Here is a 19,125-nt window from a genome sequence, read left to right on the forward strand (position 1 = left end):
CATTCACCAATATTTATTATTATAAACGTGTTTGTGCAGTGAGAGGTATCAGTTCAAACTATCTGAATTATATTTTAAACTGAATATAACAAAAACAGAATCACATAATTTTAGCTTTTATTGCGAAGTGTATAGACCGGAAGCGTGTGGTGGCGCGTCAAAAGATACCGGTCCGCTCTTTCCGGCCCTGGAGCTAAGCTAGGCGAGAGGATGCCGTCGATGGAATACGACGAGTGAGTTTTATTAAAACACCTTAAACCATCTAAATTCACATTTGCGGTGTTTTATCGGGCTTGTGTTTCTCACTATGTCCCTTTGTCCCACAGCTCGAAGCCCAGCTGGGCAGACCAAGTCGAGGAGGAGGGAGACGAAGGTAAAGAAAAAGAGCCAGTTAGCTTCTTTAGCAAACGCGAGCACCGTCGTTAGTGAGTTGCCCGGAGTTGAGGCCGGCAAAGCGGCTTTCACGTCCACGTGGTTACCGGGGCTAATCACCGGAGCTAAATACTCTTATCATGTAATAATTTAGATTTTAAATTAAAATGTAGTTAAGTGACTGAAATTAATTGGCGAGTTATTGATTAAAAAGGCTGTCAGATGTCAGTCTGCTATGTCAGAGCTAGTTAGCCTGGTGCTAACGGTGTATATAATGCCGTTAAAGTGTGTAGTGATGTGACGTCACATACATCAGACCAAATAAATATTTCTGCTGACGAAAAACAAGAGAAGCACTTAATTTTCTGTGTGACATTTGACTGTAATGGCTCGTCTTCTTACAGGGACTCTACCTGCCGCCAAAGAAACTATCAAAGGAAACATCAAAACCATCACAGATTATAAAATAGACGAAGATGATGGAAAGAAGTTCAAGGTAATGTGACTTCTTATTATTATTGATATTATGTCGCTTGTGTTGACATTGGTCTTTGTTGTCATGAATGTAACTCCAGAAGCAGAAAAGGTTTTTTTAAAAAGTTGTATTTAATTTTTAAGGAATTAACATTAATTGAGACTTATTTTTTGAATTGGGACATTTCTGTTCTCTAAACTTTGTTAATAACGGAGCTAAACGATATCTTGCAATAAATGTCTAATTGGGATTATTATGACTGCGATTGCATTATGACTTGCTATATAAGAGGACATTTTTACATGTCAGGACAATATTTATTGATTGATTTGAAAATTGCAACAGGCCATATTGCAATCTAGTTATTTCTTACACTCAAATGTCTATTATTTTACTGAATTAGCATTTTTCAGCACCTGTTTTGTGTAGGTAATTGTCAGTTAATGCCCCATTTCTATTAAAATGTATATATATATATATATATATATATATATATAAACTCACACATATACACACAAATAACTTACTGTATGCAGATTGGAGAAACAGACCTAACTTAGTGTTGTGTGGATTTAAATCCACACACGTCATATTGTGTATCATGTATTGTTATTATTCACTGTGACCTATTATTAACAGGAGGGGCGAAAACAAAGCATGATATCTAAAGAACGATGAAAAACTCAGATATACGGTCTGTTTTGTCTGCTCCCCTCAGATTGTACTTTGGTGTATCATCGCATATTAAAACTTCAGTACTCTTGACAGTTAATGTATAATGTTTTACAAAAGATACATATTTATATTCTAAAATATGTCTGAATGTTTTGTAAACATTTGCAGTTGGTGTTGTAATGAAGCAGCGTAAGACATGCGTGTGTATGGTTGTTAACATTTGCACCTAAAATACATTGGACTGACTTGTTAGATTGGCAACATGAGCTGTAGGGATGTAACGATTACCGGTATGACGATAAACCGCGGTAAAATTCCCGACGGTTATCATACCGTTTCAAATTTTAATTATCGTTAAAACCATGATTGATTACCGCAACTGATTACCGAAAAACTCACAGTGATACTGCTCATTTCCTGGAGAAGCAGCAGCACCTGAACGGCACTCGCTCAAGCGGGCGCGCATGCGCAGTTTGCACTGTCTGTCCAGCGACAACACGGCTGAAGCCACCTGCGCTCCAGAGATTACCCCCCCCCCCCGTAAGATCAGAAGTCTGGACATATTTTGTATTTTTAAAGGATGTTGAAGGTAAACTAATTGAAGACAATCAATCCTTGTGCAGAAAATGCAAAAAAAAAATCTCCGCGAAGCCACTTCCAATATGATGAGCCATCTCCGTGACCACCACACACAACTTTTCAGCGAGTAAGTCAACAAAAACGGGATTTCGGAATAGTGGGAAACGTCATGGTTTGTCTCGCGAAAGCGAGTAGTGTGCAGACGACACATACCGTAGCAGACCAAAATGTGTTTGTTTCTGTGTTTTTTTATTTAATTTTTATGCTGTGTACGACCGCTGCTACTTAATTATTATCCGACACAGAGTGAGGACCTGTGTGTGTGTGTGTCAGTCAGTCAGATGATAATTATTATTGTTATTATTATTATTATTAATAATAATAATAATAATAATAATAATAATAATGATAATAATCATATAATATAAAATATCTTTTTTTAAATAAAACTTGGTTAAAAGATTTCAGTGTGTGTGTTCAGTACTTTTGGAACATTTTGAACACATCTAACAATACCGTGATAATATTGATAACCGTGATAATTTTGGTCACGATAACCGTGATATGAAATTTTCATATCGTTACATCTCTAATGAGCTGCAAATATTGGATTGTTGCGTCCGTTTTAGCTTGTGCGAGATAAAATGTTTGCTTCTTTTTTGTCTTACAGATTGTTCGGACTTTCAAGATCGAGACGAGAAAGGCCTCCAAAGCTGTGGCTAGGAGAAAGGTCAGTTTTGTAAAATTCACTGTAGCTGAAGCTGCATTAGCTTTAAATGATCAGACTATATATTTTTTTTCTCCTCCCATTTCAGAACTGGAAGAAATTCGGAAACTCAGAGTTTGACGCACCAGGTCCTAATGTGGCCACTACCACAGTCAGTGACGACGTCAACATGACGATCATTTCCAGCAAAGAGGTGAAGGATCCGTTCTGAGCCCGTCCACACGACACACACGTGTACTCTGGTATTTGTGACTGACAATGGCGTCTTTATCTCTCGCAGGACCTGAACGCTCAAGACCAGGACGAGGATCCCATGAACAAACTGAAAGGGCAGAAGATTGTGTCGTGTCGTATTTGTAAAGGCGACCACTGGACCACTCGCTGTCCGTACAAGGACACTCTGGGCCCCATGCAGAAAGAGCTGGCCGAACAGCTGGGGCTCTCCACCGGAGATAAGGACAAGCCTGCGGGATCTGGTAATCAGCACACCATTCACATTGTTAGGGTCCGACAGTTATCGGCCTGGCTCGCTATTGGAGGGCCGATATGTGTTATTTTAACAACGAAAAACATCTCAAAGTGGCGACTGTGGCTCTGCTGCCGTTACCCTTAATTATCCATGTAAATGACCACAAATTGCACTATTTATGTGAACTTAATGTAGAGAAATAGTCATTAGTCATTTAAACAAAAGGTTTTTTTGTTTGTAAAATTCATGTTTCCTGTAAATGCACATTTACAGGTCAGAATATTGATTTATTTGCTCTTCTCTCATAACCAACAGAACCTGAACCCGCTCAGCCTGCGCAGAGCAAGACTGGTAAGTACGTTCCCCCGAGCCTGAGGGACGGAAGCACGAGGCGGGGAGAGTCCATGCAGCCGAACCGGAGGGGTGAGTGTAAGTGTTCGCAGCCTTTTTTTACTAGCACATTTACATTTTGAACATCAGTTTGTCTGTGTTGTGGCAAAGCTCTGTTTGGAAGTTTGTTCATTTTCCACCAAATAACCCGTATTTAAAAGTTCAGGAATTCAATTAAAAATGTTGACAATTAGCTGAAAAATCGAAAAACTCAAACCGATTACTAACATAGTGGCTGATTAATTTAGTCGTCACATCCGTGGACTCTTCATTTACCGCCATACGACAATGAAAACAGTTGAAAACTCACATTTAACGGATGTTTTGATGTCCAGCCGGTCGACGTCCGAGCTCTTTTCACTTCCCTCAAACCGCTGTTTGTTTATAGCGACTTCACTTGTTCTCTGCGACAGTCTCTCTTTGCACAGCGGCACATTGTAACCACAGGTGATAGTGATCACATGAACGATGGCTGGGATTATTTACACCTGTGCGTTTGAAAATGGCTGCTGTGGAAAAGGATCCAACTCTCTCAGGACTTAAAATGCATCGTGTATGGAAAAGACACTTTAGACAAATTAGGACATTTAAATCTACATTTCTATCGACGTATTAAACGTAAAACATGTTTAAGTCTAGAACCGCAACTAACGATTATTTTCATAATCGATTAATCGGTCGATTATTTTCTCGATTAATCGATGAATCGTTTGGTCCATAAAATATCAGAAAACCATAAAAAAATGTTGATCGGTGTCTCGTCAAACCTGGAAATGATGATGTTCTCAAATGTCTTGTTTTGTCCACAAACCAAAATGATTGACTTTTAATGATTATTTGTTATCCAGAGCAAAGAAATGAAGAAAATATCTTCCATGGAAGACTTCCATTCAGAGTTCTCTTTACAGACAGCTGAGTCAAATATATATTCCACCAAATCTTCCACAAACACAGTATGAACGAGTGTTTGTCTCCCAACAGCTGACGACAACGCCACCATCCGCGTGACCAACCTGTCGGAGGACACCCGCGAGACGGATCTGCAGGAGCTCTTCAGACCGTTTGGCTCCATCTCCAGGATCTATCTGGCCAAGGACAAGAACACTGGACAGTCCAAGGTCAGAAAAACCTTCACATTTAATGTTAAAAATGGAAGAAGACGGATTATTTAAATCATTACAGCATCATTTTTGCTGCTAGATGAAGTTTATTTTTCTTCTGCCGTCTTCAGGGCTTTGCCTTCATCAGTTTCCATCGTCGCGAGGACGCGTCCAGGGCCATCCAGGGAGTGTCAGGATTTGGTTACGATCATCTTATTCTCAACGTTGAATGGGCCAAGTAAGTTTAATTTCACATCATTGCAGACGTTAATTCATTAATGTTTTTACTCACGGTGTTTTTTTTTTTGTTTTCAGGCCGTCAAACAACTGAGGAATCCACCAGAAGAAATTCAAAGATGATGCCACATTTAATTGTCAGTGGTGGTAAAATATGGCTGTTATCTAAACAAAATAAAGCAAATTGTTGTCACAGTTCTTGTTGAGGTGTTTTTTTCCTGGTAGTTGACAAATTTCCTTACTTTTTTAGCCAAGTTTATTTTGTGCATCTGCAGCCACTTTCAGACAGTAATGTGCCTTAAAATGAGGGAAAAATAAGACAAACTTGCCAATTTATAGAAGAAGAATTTGCAGTCTCACCAGCAGATGTCACTATTTCTTACGCTATAGAACAGGCCTCTGCAGTGGCTCCTGGAGCTTTGATAATACATTTATCTTAATTTTTAAGATAATTAGGTGAACACTTTATTTTTTGGGATTAAGACGTTCAATGAAAGAGATTTATATTTTGTCCACTAAAATGAGTCACTCAGAGTTCTGATCCAGAACGTGACAAAATGTGGGATAAACGTTCCCAGCCACTTATATGAAGCAGGTTCTCAAGCATGAACTCTGTAAAATCCAAAAGATTTATTTCAAAGAGGTAAAAAGTCATGTAATTTATTTGGGTGAAGGGACAAAATGGCTCTTTGAATACTGAATGTTGCAGACCGCTGGTATAGAACGTTATTATAAATTAATGACAATTCATCCTGATCTGTTGTATTGTCACTGAGATGTTAGATTTATGTTCATGTTATGTGATTGACAGATTTTTTTTTTTTTTAACACTTTTGCCGTTTAAGACATTATCCAAGTGAGGGTTTTTGTGACATCAGTGAGTACATTTCTACTTAAACAGGAATTGGACACATCCACGTTTTAGTGCACCTTTTTAAAAAAAAGATGTAACATTCCAGACCACGATTGTACAAACCCAGTACTGTGCCATTATCAGTCAAATTCACACGTTGTCAAATTCATAAGAGCTTTATTTGAAATATTACATATAAAAAACTACATACAATTTATTCCACATTAGGTGAACATTTTTCCAAACGACATGATTAAAAGCACATTTAAAACGACGTGGAACAACAACGGCACGGAATGTCCACGGTGGCCACTCAGTGACACCGTTAAAAAAAAAAAAAAAACCTTTTTTTAAAAAGAGGATTCTCATCCCAACACATCAACGTCAGGATCTGTGGAACCGATTCTTAACTGGGACGATAACGACTAATCAGAGACCTCCATCTTCTCCTGTTTGATTTCGTCTGTGGGGGGAGAAATTAAAAAAAACATTTGTTTAAGGACTTCTGTCGGTGCGTGAAAACAAAATCTACATCACTGACTTGAGGCTAAAGTTACCTGATGATTCTTCCTTTATTCTCTCCAAGACGCACTTCTTTATCTCCAGACCAATGGCTCTGGAGAGAGGAGGCGGCACCGCATTTCCAACCTGGGTCCAGACGACAAGAAAAATAATCTGTTAACACTAATCTGTGACATCATTAGTTATTTCAGTTATTATGCAAAACGTTATTGTTACTTCAAGGGGAAAACCATCATGTCTCCATCGTGTTCCCAATTTGATCTTTTAAACAAAGACGAGCAGTTTGTGACAAGTTTGAGTGCAAATGTAATCTGGATTCTAGGGCTGGGCTAGAATCCAGATTAAACCCACTCATCCCGAAAACCAGCCTATTTTCTTTAATGAATTTTTCCATGTGCCGCAAGATTGCTGCATGAAAAACATTGGTCTTGCGGTTTATGAAATTCCAGTGTTTGGAAAAACGGAATGCTTTGGACTTTGCTGAAGCAGTAACTAGGAATTATCATTTAGTCCAGAAAAGACATCCGAGTGCAACAAGACTGTATGTAGTTACATTAACAGACAAATGAAGCACTTATTCATTAATAATAAAAAAAAACAACATTTTATACCGTGAAACTGTCCAAATGTAAATTTTAAAGTTGTACCTGTCTGTGTTTGTCCAGGATATTCCCAAAGAAGCGGTAGGTGTCGGGGAAACCCTGAGAGCGAGCGCACTCCCTCACACTGACCACTCTGTGCTGCTCAGCGTGCAGGACGCGGCCCTGGAACACAGTTATCAGACATGTTAGATGTTAGAGGGGGCGTCGCTGGTTCAGAGACATAAAGATGATGATTTACCGTGACAAAAAAAAAAAAAAAGAAGAAGAAAAAGTGGACGCACCTGTTTGCCCATGGGCTCGGGATTGGTGACCGTCGTGCTGAAGAAACCGTCCCACTCCAGTCGGCCGTAGAGTCCAGCCCAGTGATTGTGGCGGTTCCCGGTGTGAGGCAGACACCAGGGGATCAGCGTGTTAAACTGCCGGTCTGAAGGGTCGCACGGCGTCCCTGAACAACACGTAAAACCACCGTTACTGACTCTTTCACTCCAGAAACGTTAAGGATTCATCACTTCACACGCTGCTGCTGCTTCATACCTCCTGCACATGAGCAGACGCCACGCAGAGCCCCGGTGCTGCTGCGGCCGTTCTTTTTGTCTGGGTGTGGGTAGCGCAGCTTCTTGGTCATGGTGCCGTCTTTCAGCCGGACCTCCATGTTGGGCAGGTCCCTCCAGTCCGAGCCTGGAGCCAGAGGGATGTGACGCATACGAGCCTCCACCAGAGCGCTCATGTCCTGAGGTCAAAAGGTCACATGCCATTTAATACAAAAGGGTAGATTTTTTTTTTTTTTTTTTTTTTACACCATTTTATAAGTAGGGCCAGGCGTAACTGCTGATATTTTGGTTTCTTTTACTCAGTTACAAGATAGATTTTCCCAGAACGTCCATCTCACCTTGCAGACGTGATCACGCAGAATCGGCTGATACTGCGTTCCTCTCAACTGCCTCTGGAACCAGGACTGAGGCTCACCGTTGTAGGAAATCTCCAGAGAGGCGGCGCCGTTGCGGATCTCGGGCAGGTCGGACATGGTGTCTCGGACGGTGATGGTTCTGTAGACTCCGCCGTTTCCTCTGTGGCGAGACAGAACATTTAGTCTGACGTCTGTTTTTAATGACCCGGTGAGGAAAAGGTTTTTTTTTTCCCTTTGACGTTACCGTGTGACATTGCTGACGTATTTCTTCTCATCCACGGCCACGCTCAGTGAGCAAGCTCTGGGCGCAAACACGTGCAGAGGCTCGGGGTAGCGAGGCAGCTTCTCTCCGGGAGCCGCGGCCAGGATGATGGCTCTGCGGCGAGTCTGAGCGACGCCGTACTGACCGGCCTGAGGAGGAACAGTGTAGAGAATTTGACACGAGTCATTACACGAAAACTGCCAGTTACGGTTCACTCTCTTGATAGGAATTTTATCTCACTTAATGACTGTATGAGGCATATTGTATTGTTAGGGCTGGGATGGTGATAAACGTTATATTTCCTGGATGTGGAAAACTGCCTCTACCAGCCTCAGTCTGGTAAAACTCACCTGAAGGACACCGAAAGTGCACTGGTAGCCCATGCGTACGAGACAGCGAAGAGTCAGCTTCAGGACCATGGATCGTTTGAAGGACACAAAGTTCCTCACGTTCTCCAGTAGGAAGAACTTGGGTCGATAATAATCGCAGTAACTGCAAGCAGAGAAACAACTTATTTTAATGTGCATTCAGAAGAGACCACAGTGTGGTCTATAGGAGGACATGGCTTGCAGGGATTCTGACCTGAGATAGGAGACCACAAGTGAGTTCTTGAACTTGGAGTAAGTGCGAGAGTTGAAGCGGTTCATCCCACTGAAGCCTTGGCAGGGAGGTCCTCCACACAGCATCTCCACGTCACCCCTCAGAGGCAGCTTCTGGCCCAGGGAGTTGGTCTTCTCTCCGGACATGACCAGCTTCAGCAGGACGTTGCAGTCCTCGGTGAACACGGTGGTGCCGGGGTTGTTGAGTCTGAACGCCTGAGCTGCAGGCTCCCACATCTCGATGGCCCACAGAGTCTCGGAGATTCCTGTAGGTGTGGGAAAAAACAAAACTTTCACCAGCTGCAGATGTTTCAACACATGTCAACTTCTGTAGGTTTTTAGAACGAGGATTTACCAGCCTGGTGGAAGCCTTCAGAGAGTCCACCACAGCCAGAGAAAACATCCAGTGTGCGATATTTAGGCACTTTAGGAGCCTGTGGTTCGTTCTGAGAATCCTGTGTTTCCTGTGCAGCCGAGGACTTTCCTTTGCCTTTACCTTGTAGAGAAGGACGGAGTCAGTGGTGTAAGATTTTTAGTAGCAGCAATCTGAGTGTTTGTCCAAATTCCTAAATGTGAATATGTATTGGTTTCTTTGGTTGTTGGTTTGTGGATAAATCAAGACATTTGAGATTCGTAAGTCGTCAACATCTTTCAGTTTTCCGACACGTTGACCGAACTAATTTATTAACTGAAAATAGAAAAAAAAAAAACCAAGAGCAATATTTAATAAAATAAGGTCCCAAAAACACACCCTTCAAAGAAAACAAGTTTGGGAATCACTGGTCATTGGTAGAAAATGACAGAAAAATCATCAATAAAGTTCCAGCCCTTGTTTGAATATTCACCTTTCCCTTTGCCCTTTCCTTTGCCTTTATGGACAGCCGAGCGAGCGTGATTTGGAGGATCCTCGAAGCTTTTCGTTTTTGCACTATAAGCCTGAGTGAGAGAGAAATCACAAAATGTTCCATTGATTTTCAATTCAAGACTCTTTGGTTTTCGATGTGCTACTTTTTTGTTTAAATCGTCAATAGTGCAATAAAACTGTACCTCCAGGAAATAGAAGCGGTCGGGTCCACCACTGGAATATTCCTGCACCGACTCGTACAAGTCCTCTCCGTACTCCACTTGACAGCGGCCGAGCACCTCGGACATGCTGACCGTCACTTCTTCATCGCTCCAGTACAGCTGGTTTATATCTGCGTGGTAACTGGCTTTGACACCTTTGTGCGTGTTCTCAGGCCTGGAAGAGGTTTAATAAGAAAAGTTAATGACCGGCCTCGTGTTAGAAACGTATCACCGGAGTTAATCCAGTTAAAGTAATTACCTGTAGAACTTGTAGAGTCGCAGTTTGACCTCCGACGTGTCGGATTTGCCGTTGCTGCGTCTGTGACAGAAGATCTCCTTGATGCGTCCGATGCGGAAAGGCTCCGGAGCGTCCTGGTTTGACCCCTTGATGTAGTCCGAGGACTTCCTGTAATACTCTGGATACAGATCCTCATCCACGTCTTCCTTCCTGTGGGAGCGCTTCACTGGACTGGCTGGCTTCACACTGCGAGCAGGGAACAGAGGAGACCGGTCACATAAATGTTTTTAATCCACGTACAAGTAAGAGGCAATTACAAAACTCCACTCACGTGAAATTAAACGCTTCCGCAGGCAAGTAAACGCCATCTCCCACCCTGAACTGGTCGCCCTTAAAGCAGGCCACAGCATACAGCGCCTTTGAGTCGTTGTCCTGCCTCTCCAGTGGCTCGAAGGCACGAGGAGTTTCCTGTTCCTCTCGCTCTTTAATTTGAAAGCAGCTGGCGCAGAATCTGACGACAGACAAAAACACAAACATAAAGTGTTAAAACAGAGACAAAGAAAATTACTAAATCAAATTTAGAGCTGAAGCGATTCATCGATTACTTAATGAATCGACAACTATTTTGATAATCGAATAATCGGTTTGAAGCTTTTTTTCATGATTAAAACAAGATTTCTGATCGTTTAAGCTTCTTAAATGTGAATATTTTCTTCATAACAAAGAAATGATTAAAAGTCAATGATTTTGGTTTGTGGACAAAACAAATTTGAGAACATCATCTCCACGTTTGATGAACACTGATCAACATTTGAGGTTTTCTCATATTCTGAACACCAAACAATTAATGGAGAATATATTCGTCAGATTAACGAAAATAATCGTTAGTTGCAGCTCTAATCAAATTTGTGAACGGCGCTCACTTGAACTTGCAGTCCTGTGTTGGAGGGATTGTAGGTGGAGTCTCAAAGCGAGCATAGTCCCTGTCGTACCAGAACTGATAGAAAAAACTCTTCCCATCGTCTTCGATCACCTTGATTTCCTTGTCCATTCCACCCTGACACACAAAAAAGGAACAATGAGATTAAAAGTCTGGATTTAGGCAAGTAGACCGTGTCCTAAATTCTGGATTTTGTACATACAGAGTATGAAGCAGATCCCTGTGGTCCATGATCACTTACCTCCATGAACCAGTTGTTGGACGGGCGCCTGTACGTGACGTTGACTTTGCCCTGGATGTAGTTGAGCGTCATGTCTTCACATTCGTCCACCATGACGAGCTCCAGTGGATCGGAGCTCTCTCCCAGCACGGTGTGAATCCCACGAAAGAACCAGTGGGCGTGGAACATCTTTCCTCTGGAGTCCTCCCACAGTGACGTGATCCTGAACAGGAGGAGAAGTTCCGTCTCATTAGACCCACGCAAAATATTTCATCACAACACAACACCTGCGTCGTCTCTGAATGATGACACACCTCGCCAGATACAGAGGAGTGGACGGATCCTCGGATGAAACAGAGACACAGTCTCCCAACTCCAGCACTTCTTCATTCACAGACACCTTTGTGTAGAACTGCTTCTTTCCTTCAGTCTGATGAACAGGAGGAGACATTTTAAATACTGGTACAGCCCAAGTCCCATGATTGACAGGAGAAGGGGAGAGGGGGTTGGACACGTACCTTAACGGGCTCCCCAATCCAGGTCAGTTTGATCTGGGTCTGTTTCTTCCTCTTGGCTTGAGAAACCTTCTTGCTCTTCTCCACTGGAACATCTTCCTCTTCGATGTTCTCGTCATCCTCAGCCTCCTTCACGGCAAGGTTTGGGCATCTGAACAGAGGAACGTATAGTTAGTGCTGCATAATCTTTAGTCCTGTGCTTGGTTTCATGTTTTAATTCAACAAATGGACCAGCATTAAAAATCCATCCCTGTATATTTTGGCTGAGAGCAGCAGTTTCCAACTTCTGTGAGAAAGAGCCACGTTTCTGCTGTGCAACACATGTGTTTTAACAGTACTTTGGTAAGTAATGTGTTGTACATCTGTCTTAAAGTAGCATTATTTGTCCAGACTGCATCCAGGAAACGTGCAGAGGTTTCTGAAGCTCTTCATTTGCTTTGTGTTCCATTGGCAGATTTAATATTGAACAATTCCCCTTTACTAGAAGAAAAACACTCAACGAGTACACTTACATTTGTCATGTTTTGTTTCGCAATAGGAAGGAATGACAAGGCGCCTTGGGATTTTTCAAAATGCTGAGTTTTACCAAGACTTCGTACAGGTCTCATGACTTCAAGTTTGGGTTTTTATAAAATGAGATATGAAATAAATACATTGGGAACCACTTGTGTAAATAATACCCAGAATCTGTGGTCAGATCATCATCAGTGTTACCTAAGGGATCAACACGCTGAGAGACGCTCACCTCCTTTGCTTGCAAGCTTGTTTACTTTTGCCACTTCCTCCAAATTTGATCATGTCCTTGCAGGCTGCACATTTGCCACAATCAGGAGACTGGCAAACCTGAAGATGGAGGAAAAATAAAAATAAATATAGATTCAGAATAATAAATAAAAAGAAAAGTTGCGCCTCCGTTTCACTCACCTCACAAACCCCACAGCGCTGTCTCTTCAGTCCACCCTCTTTATCATTCTGCTCAATCTGGTCAGAGAAGAAGGTGTCAAAGATCTGGTAGACCAGTGTGGTGGTGGTGGCTTTGGTCGGCCCTTTATTGTCCTTCTCTATCTTCGTCGGGTGACGAATGGCCTGTCGCCTGGCGGCTCTCCTGTCGGAAAAAAAGTTTGCTTTCAGGAGAGAAGTCTGCATGGTTTGGTACAAACACACCTGATGGAAAGTGGAGCGATGGCATTAAGAAGAAGCCTCTGGCCTTCAACACACCACCACCACAGCATCAGGCCATGCAACGTGTGAAACAAGCAAACACACAACATGTACAGTGCAGAGTTCCCGTTAGACGCAAGTGGCCAGTGAGCAGTCTCGTCTGCAGAGAAAACGGAGACGAATTTAAAAAAAAAAAAGTTATTTATTTTTATTTATTTTATTAATTTTATTAATAAGCTTCAATATTAGATCTCAGGAAAAGTCATGTCTGCCACATGCTGGCATTTTCAAATCCGAACAGAAAGCATTTAAGGAGTGATTACAGGAAAAGGAGGTGAATTGTCAGCAACTTTATAAAAGCTTACTATTCAACCAGTTCTGATTTCACCACTGGATAAAAGGCACCCGACAGATTGACAGGTTTGATATTTAGAGTTCAAAATTGTGGACACTATGATCAAGCTGTGGACATAAAACTGTGAACCTCTGAAACCACAGAATCATTTGACCGGATAAATAATCTGGGTTGATGAAAATATACCCCACGATCGTCTGCAGAGGCCAATCTGGTCATTATCATGTCCATTTATTCTTTAGGGATTGGTACAGTCCATTTCACAGGACTTAATAGTGCAGGTGAACTGATCAGGATCTTGTCAAACAAGTTAAGATATCACTATCTTACCGACATTAGTGTTGACCAATACAATACATATAGTCAAATTAACTTGTGAACCCTTAGCACTGTGTGGTCAAGCCAAAATAAACTACAGTTAAAAAAGGAAACGCATAAATACAGTTCTATCGTGAACTCTGGTGCGCTGCTTTTTGTTCATGAAGCTCTCAAACACACCACCATACAAACTAAGGATGCATTCTTCACAACAAGGCCCACCTACCAGTACAGCAGCATGCTGCATTAGGAAATGTCAAAGGAATGTTAGACATCAGGGAAAACAAGGAGCAGAAAAACAAGAATAAAATGCAAAAATAAAATCCCAGAGCATCAGTGAGGGGAAAGAAGCTGCTGCCAAAGCTTTGTGTGGAGCCAAGTTGAATATGCAACATGACCATTTTGACCTGCAGTCACTACAGAAAGCCTACCGAGTGTGTTTAAACAAATCAATACATGCATTAAGTTCTTAGAATGTTTATTAAAGTGCGTGTAAAGCAAATGTAGGTTTACACGCACTTTAAAACAAGAACGAATCTGCCTTACTCTTAACTGTTAGTAACTTCAGCTGATGTGATGATAATGGCATAAACCTGTGTACTGTACTTTCTTAAAAACTTAAAATTACTCAAAAAAAGAAGAAAAGGAAATTAAACCTTGACCTAAAGGTCAACACTGAGCCGTACCTCTTCCCTAGAGTGACTCCTGCCAGCTTGATCAGGTCTCTCATACAGGGAGTGACGATGATGGGCTGCTCGTCAGAGTCACCGGCCTCGTCGTAGCTCTCCACCTGCTCCACCACAAACTGGGCGTGACGCAGCAGTGTGTCCTCGGTGAAGCAGTTGAAGTTAAGTCCAGCGGGAGGCACTGTTGTCTGAGGACGGGGAGAGGAAAAGCACACAGTAAATCTAGGAGAAACATCTCAACCCACCCCCAATCAAAAGCCAAACCTCAGAGAGGCGTTCCCCTCTGCCATTTGTCACCGACTCATTCATAAGGTGATATATGGAGGGGGACAGGAAGTAAACCCCAACTCTCACTCATGAAAAAACCCAATAACTCCTTCAGTTACAATAAGATTTTAGGCACTTTTCCACTATACAGTCCCAGCATGCCTCAGCTCGACTCTACATGGTTTGGTATAGATTTCCACTACTACAGGACCTCCATCAACGGCAATCAGAGGCCTTGTTACTTCACCCTCTGATTGCCTTGTTCAGTTTGATTCCAAATCCTGCAGAAAAATCCAACTCCAATGACACGAATCCTCACCTCAATCTTGTTAAGAAGGTCCTCATAAGTAGCGTCACGATTCTTCTGGAGGAACTCCACCACGATCTTGCTCATGTAGATCTTCTCTTGCATCAGAGCAAAGATGGGGCCGTACTCCTCACTGGGATCCATTAGGATGTAATCAGCAAAAGCTGCAAGAAGGATATCAACTCTAAGTACAGTGTGCACAAAAACTAACTTAAATGAAGTTAAATTACAAAATCATTTTTACTACCTGTGGTGAAGCCAATTAAAGCCTTTTCTCCTCCATCAAACCCTGTGATCCACCAGGCATTGATGGGTCCAAGTTTCTTTGCAGGGACACCGCCTGGACAAATAAAATATCTGTACTTGTAGAGGATTAAAAACAATAACCCAACAATATTCATTCCTAAAATTGTGGTCGTTCATACCATCCAAGCAGGGGTTGTCATCATAGATGGGTTTGACCACACAGCTGAAGTAGAGCTCCACATTCTTTTCAATCAGTCCAGAGTCGAATGGACAGAGGTGGCCACGCTTATCGTACACACTGCAATACAAGACAAGTTTTTATAATGGTGATGCAAAAATAAGTTTAAAAAAAAATGTTTTACACCCTAAATTCTGCAAAGTTTACCTGAAGTTTGTGATCTTGTGCTGCGGCAGATCCTCATAACTCTCAAATCCATCCTCGTTGGAATCGAACAAGGAGAGGCGCTCGTCCGTCAACATCTCTGGTTCGTCCAGCTGAAAATGCACAGGAGAATATTCCAGATTTCACATTCAAAACAGGTGAAAACAGGTTGACTTTAAAATAAAAAGGAAACTTGGCAGTTCTCACCGCATTGTCAGGATCCCCTTGAAAAAATTTAAGATCCGAATCATCCAAGTATTGTCTGCAGTCTGGACATTTTGGTGGTGGTGGCTATAAACAGAACAAATGAAAAGGTGACTTTTTTTTTATATATATGCTTTAACGATGTGATATTTAAGCTATAAGAGCTAATTTGTTACCTTTGCAGCTGAAACGGTCTTTGTAACATCAGTCTTTGATTCCTCTGGAGCAGCACTGGAAGAAAATAAAGTGTTAGTTTATTCCCATGAGTTCACCCCGACCATGCATCATTAATGATCAGATGGAAAAAAAAAGGAAAGAAAAGACTTACGTTTCATCAGATTCCACTTTGAGACGTTTCTCCTCCCGAGACTACAACCAATTAAAACAGTGTCAGACAGAGTGAAAGACTGTGGCAATGGGTAAAACTCACCAGTAGAAAATATAGTGCTTCACCTCCTCAGCTTCCACTTCCTCCTCCTTCTCGTTCTCCTTCTCTTTCTTCGGTTCATTTTGTCCATTTGTAGATTCTATATTCAAGTCGTCAGACTTACGCTTTTGACTGCAGGAAAAAAACAAACATTACTTGTCATCACCTGCAATTACGAGTATAATATCAGATTTACCATCATGGTCAATTTTGAGTTGTGGAGGAAAAGGATAAAACAGTAAACCTCACATTAGGTCAGTTAAATCAGTTTGTAATTATTATACATTTATTTATTAAATGTTTACACCGTATTTCACACAACGCAATTAGAGCAAAATGGGGTGGTTTCAGGTGGCTCTCTTTTAATGTTTCACTAAAATAAGCACGTCAGATTTGACCAAGATTGATTGACCAAACCCGACAATTTATGGACTTTCAGGGTCCCGATCTGCTCGGGTCTTGTATCCAGGCTCCATTTTATATTTTAAAGAATTGTTTTTCAATCTGCTAAAAGTATTAAATGGGAAATTAAAGCATATACGTACACTTTGGAGAACATTGACAAGATGGTTGGCTGTTTCCCACTGTTTCTTGTAACTCTGGTGCTGGCTGGAGACTCTAAAAACCCAAACACAATATAGTAAATGTATCTTTTGCAAACCATTAAAGCATCTCAGTTTTTACATGGATTCATTTAAAGTAAAATAACAGATCTCAGACTGACTTTTAGTGTCAGAATTGGCCTTGCTCCTGCGCCCACCCTTCCCTTTAGGAGCGGTCGGTGACTTGACGGCCTCCTCTTCCTCCTGCACATCCATGGTTACCTCTTCACCGTCCTCGTCTTTGTGGGAGCCGTTTGTGAAGCCGTTTGTCTTTCCATTCTGCTCCACGCCGTCGCTGTGGGAGCCATTTTCAAGACTGAGCTCTTTCCCTAGCAAGGCTTTCACTTTAGAGATGTACACCTCCTGAGAGAAGGAGACAACACAAAAAAGGTGAAATAATGAGCGGTGAAGTTGTGGGAGGGGGTGATTATTCAGACATCTGAAAGAGTCAAGGCTAACCATGGAGATCTCTGAACTTTTCATCTCTTTCTCCAGGCTGCTCAGCTGGTCCTGAGCATCAACATGCAGGAAGTCCTGAACCAACCGGAGCTTCTCTTTGACGTGATCCTGAAAAAGAGTTATAGAAACCATGTGCTTTATATTATAACAGGTTGACTGTCCTTTTGAGATGCTGCTTGTAGACAAAAACAAAACAGTTGTGAAAATGTCAAAACTCCTTTATTTCCTCACATTAACTGAATGTTTTAATGCATTTTGTAAAACTGATCTAAATAAGTCTGCATGATTGTTGTTTACATGATACATTTGTAGCCATTTATAGAAATTTTAATCCACACTGGTATATATTCAGTTTAAAATCAGAGGAAGTAACTAAACATTTAAAAGTTTAATAATTTTGGCTCCAACACATCTACTTTGACTTCTAAGATTTTTTTTGGACCAAGCCTTAATTGAGCAGGGCTACAATGACTAATTGATTGCAAATGAATCAACTATTATAATGTTTCTTTGTAAAAGTTAAAATAAGCTTTCTGATTTTTAAGCTTCAAAAAGTGAAGATATTATGGGTTCTTTGCTCTATTTGAAAAATTAATTTAAACGTAATTTTCATGTTTGGGAGACTTTTGATTTCGAATTGCAATATGATTCACAATATCATAGGGATTGGTCATTTTTACATCTTTATTCTAATTTACATTGTAGAAACATGAGAATATATATATATATATATATATATATATATATATATTCAGTTATGTGGAAAAAAAATGACGTTCTCTTTAGTCAGTAGAATAAGACCAACACAATAATTAATCCAAAATGATATTCTGACACATTTTGTCTCCGATTTGAAAATTGCAGTAGGCTGTATTGCGATTTCGATCACATAGCTATTAATTGTTCAGCCGTAGAACCTGCCATGATGACCAGTGGCGACACACAGCAATTAATAATGATTGAGCACCTGGAGAAACACCTGTGGAGAATGCATGGAGGAGGGTAGACACACAAACAAACATTAGAACTCACCTCTTCTGAAACTCCATCCTCATCCAGCACCTGCAGCCTGTGAACAAAGAACGAGCCCAAACAAAGCTGCGGTTAAATATCTCACATGTCAAAACATCCACGAACACACTCAACCCTGCGGGGGGGCGGAGATAAAGGCAGTGATAGCGGAGAAAACACAACACTCCGGGCAGTAAAACTTCCTGAGTGGCGCCAAATCTCACGCTGCTCCATCCATTGACAGGCTAGGAAGCTAGCTGGCTAACGGTGTGTGTGCGGTGGGGGCGGGCTAACTCCGCTGTCCTGTGACAACAAGCTACCCGCTAGTTGCAAGTGCTAACATTACACAAACATGGTACATGACAACCGGAACAAGCGAGAGGCGGCGGGTTTCACTGCCCGGACTGTCAGCCAACACGCAGCATCCATGCTAAACGGACTGTTATTAGCACCGGGTTACTGGCGTTACCTTCGCTTGACATCCTCGGGTAGCGACACGGAGGTCCTGGCTGGCATGGCTCAACAGCTTCGCTGGACGTTGGGGGGGAAAAAAACAAAGGAGATTTAAAACCCGTGCTGTTTTTTTAAATTTAAAAACTCGTTAAAACCGGCTGACAGCGCGGCTCAACCGTCACTGCCTCTCTACTCGTGCTGCAGCTCGCGACGAATGCAATATAAGAGCGATTCGGGCGCGCGGGCCGTCTTTTCGCGCGGAAACCCGGGTGTTGTGGAATGTACCACTCCAGCGATCTGTAGGGGAGACGCCTTCACCCTGCGGCTTATAATGTCCAAAATAAATGCACCAGTCGACCTCCTAAAACACACATTACCACGATTCCTTGCATACAAAACACAACACAGATATACTTTTATTCACAAAAGATTGATCTTGCAATAAAAGAACTACCAGGCCGACGCACCCCTGCTGTTTGGCAGATGTTGTTGACGCCTGA

The 19,125-nt window shown here is 41.8% G+C and overlaps 2 protein-coding genes across 4 annotated transcripts; one reads left to right on the forward strand and one right to left on the reverse strand.

Annotated features, from left to right (window-relative positions):
- Positions 1–122: 122 nt before the first annotated feature.
- On the forward strand, positions 123–5,219 carry eif3g (eukaryotic translation initiation factor 3, subunit G). Of its 2 annotated transcripts, none has more exons than XM_058652489.1 (10): positions 123–233; positions 327–373; positions 777–868; positions 2,772–2,831; positions 2,917–3,021; positions 3,109–3,304; positions 3,613–3,726; positions 4,669–4,805; positions 4,919–5,025; positions 5,103–5,219. In XM_058652489.1, the coding sequence occupies exons 1-10, from the start codon at positions 211–213 to the stop codon at positions 5,116–5,118; spliced, it is 897 nt and encodes a 298-aa protein (XP_058508472.1). In that variant the 5' UTR covers positions 123–210; the 3' UTR covers positions 5,119–5,219. The 2 variants fall into 2 exon arrangements, with proteins under 2 accessions (XP_058508472.1, XP_058508473.1); XM_058652490.1 differs by having other exon boundaries at positions 3,613–3,720.
- Positions 5,220–6,034: 815 nt separating this feature from the next.
- On the reverse strand, positions 6,035–18,861 carry dnmt1 (DNA (cytosine-5-)-methyltransferase 1). 2 transcript variants are annotated; one of them, XM_058653906.1, is made up of 35 exons: positions 18,642–18,861; positions 18,194–18,230; positions 17,162–17,269; positions 16,825–17,065; positions 16,646–16,718; positions 16,127–16,232; positions 16,002–16,042; positions 15,850–15,904; positions 15,677–15,760; positions 15,473–15,582; positions 15,267–15,385; positions 15,089–15,181; positions 14,854–15,005; positions 14,268–14,455; positions 13,808–13,822; positions 12,672–12,852; positions 12,493–12,590; positions 11,751–11,898; positions 11,547–11,662; positions 11,254–11,455; positions 10,996–11,129; positions 10,404–10,583; positions 10,094–10,318; positions 9,817–10,009; positions 9,615–9,705; positions 9,125–9,265; positions 8,753–9,035; positions 8,521–8,662; positions 8,153–8,319; positions 7,891–8,068; positions 7,536–7,731; positions 7,283–7,446; positions 7,047–7,163; positions 6,435–6,525; positions 6,035–6,340 (listed from the first exon to the last, which is right to left on the reverse strand). In XM_058653906.1, the coding sequence occupies exons 1-35, from the start codon at positions 18,686–18,688 to the stop codon at positions 6,303–6,305; spliced, it is 4,554 nt and encodes a 1,517-aa protein (XP_058509889.1). In that variant the 5' UTR covers positions 18,689–18,861; the 3' UTR covers positions 6,035–6,302. The 2 variants fall into 2 exon arrangements, with proteins under 2 accessions (XP_058509889.1, XP_058509891.1); XM_058653908.1 differs by lacking the exon at positions 13,808–13,822.
- Between the last annotated feature and the right edge of the window lie 264 nt (positions 18,862–19,125).

The sequence above is a fragment of the Solea solea genome, chromosome 16 (assembly GCF_958295425.1).
Source record: "Solea solea chromosome 16, fSolSol10.1, whole genome shotgun sequence".
Classification (NCBI taxonomy): domain Eukaryota; kingdom Metazoa; phylum Chordata; class Actinopteri; order Pleuronectiformes; family Soleidae; genus Solea; species Solea solea.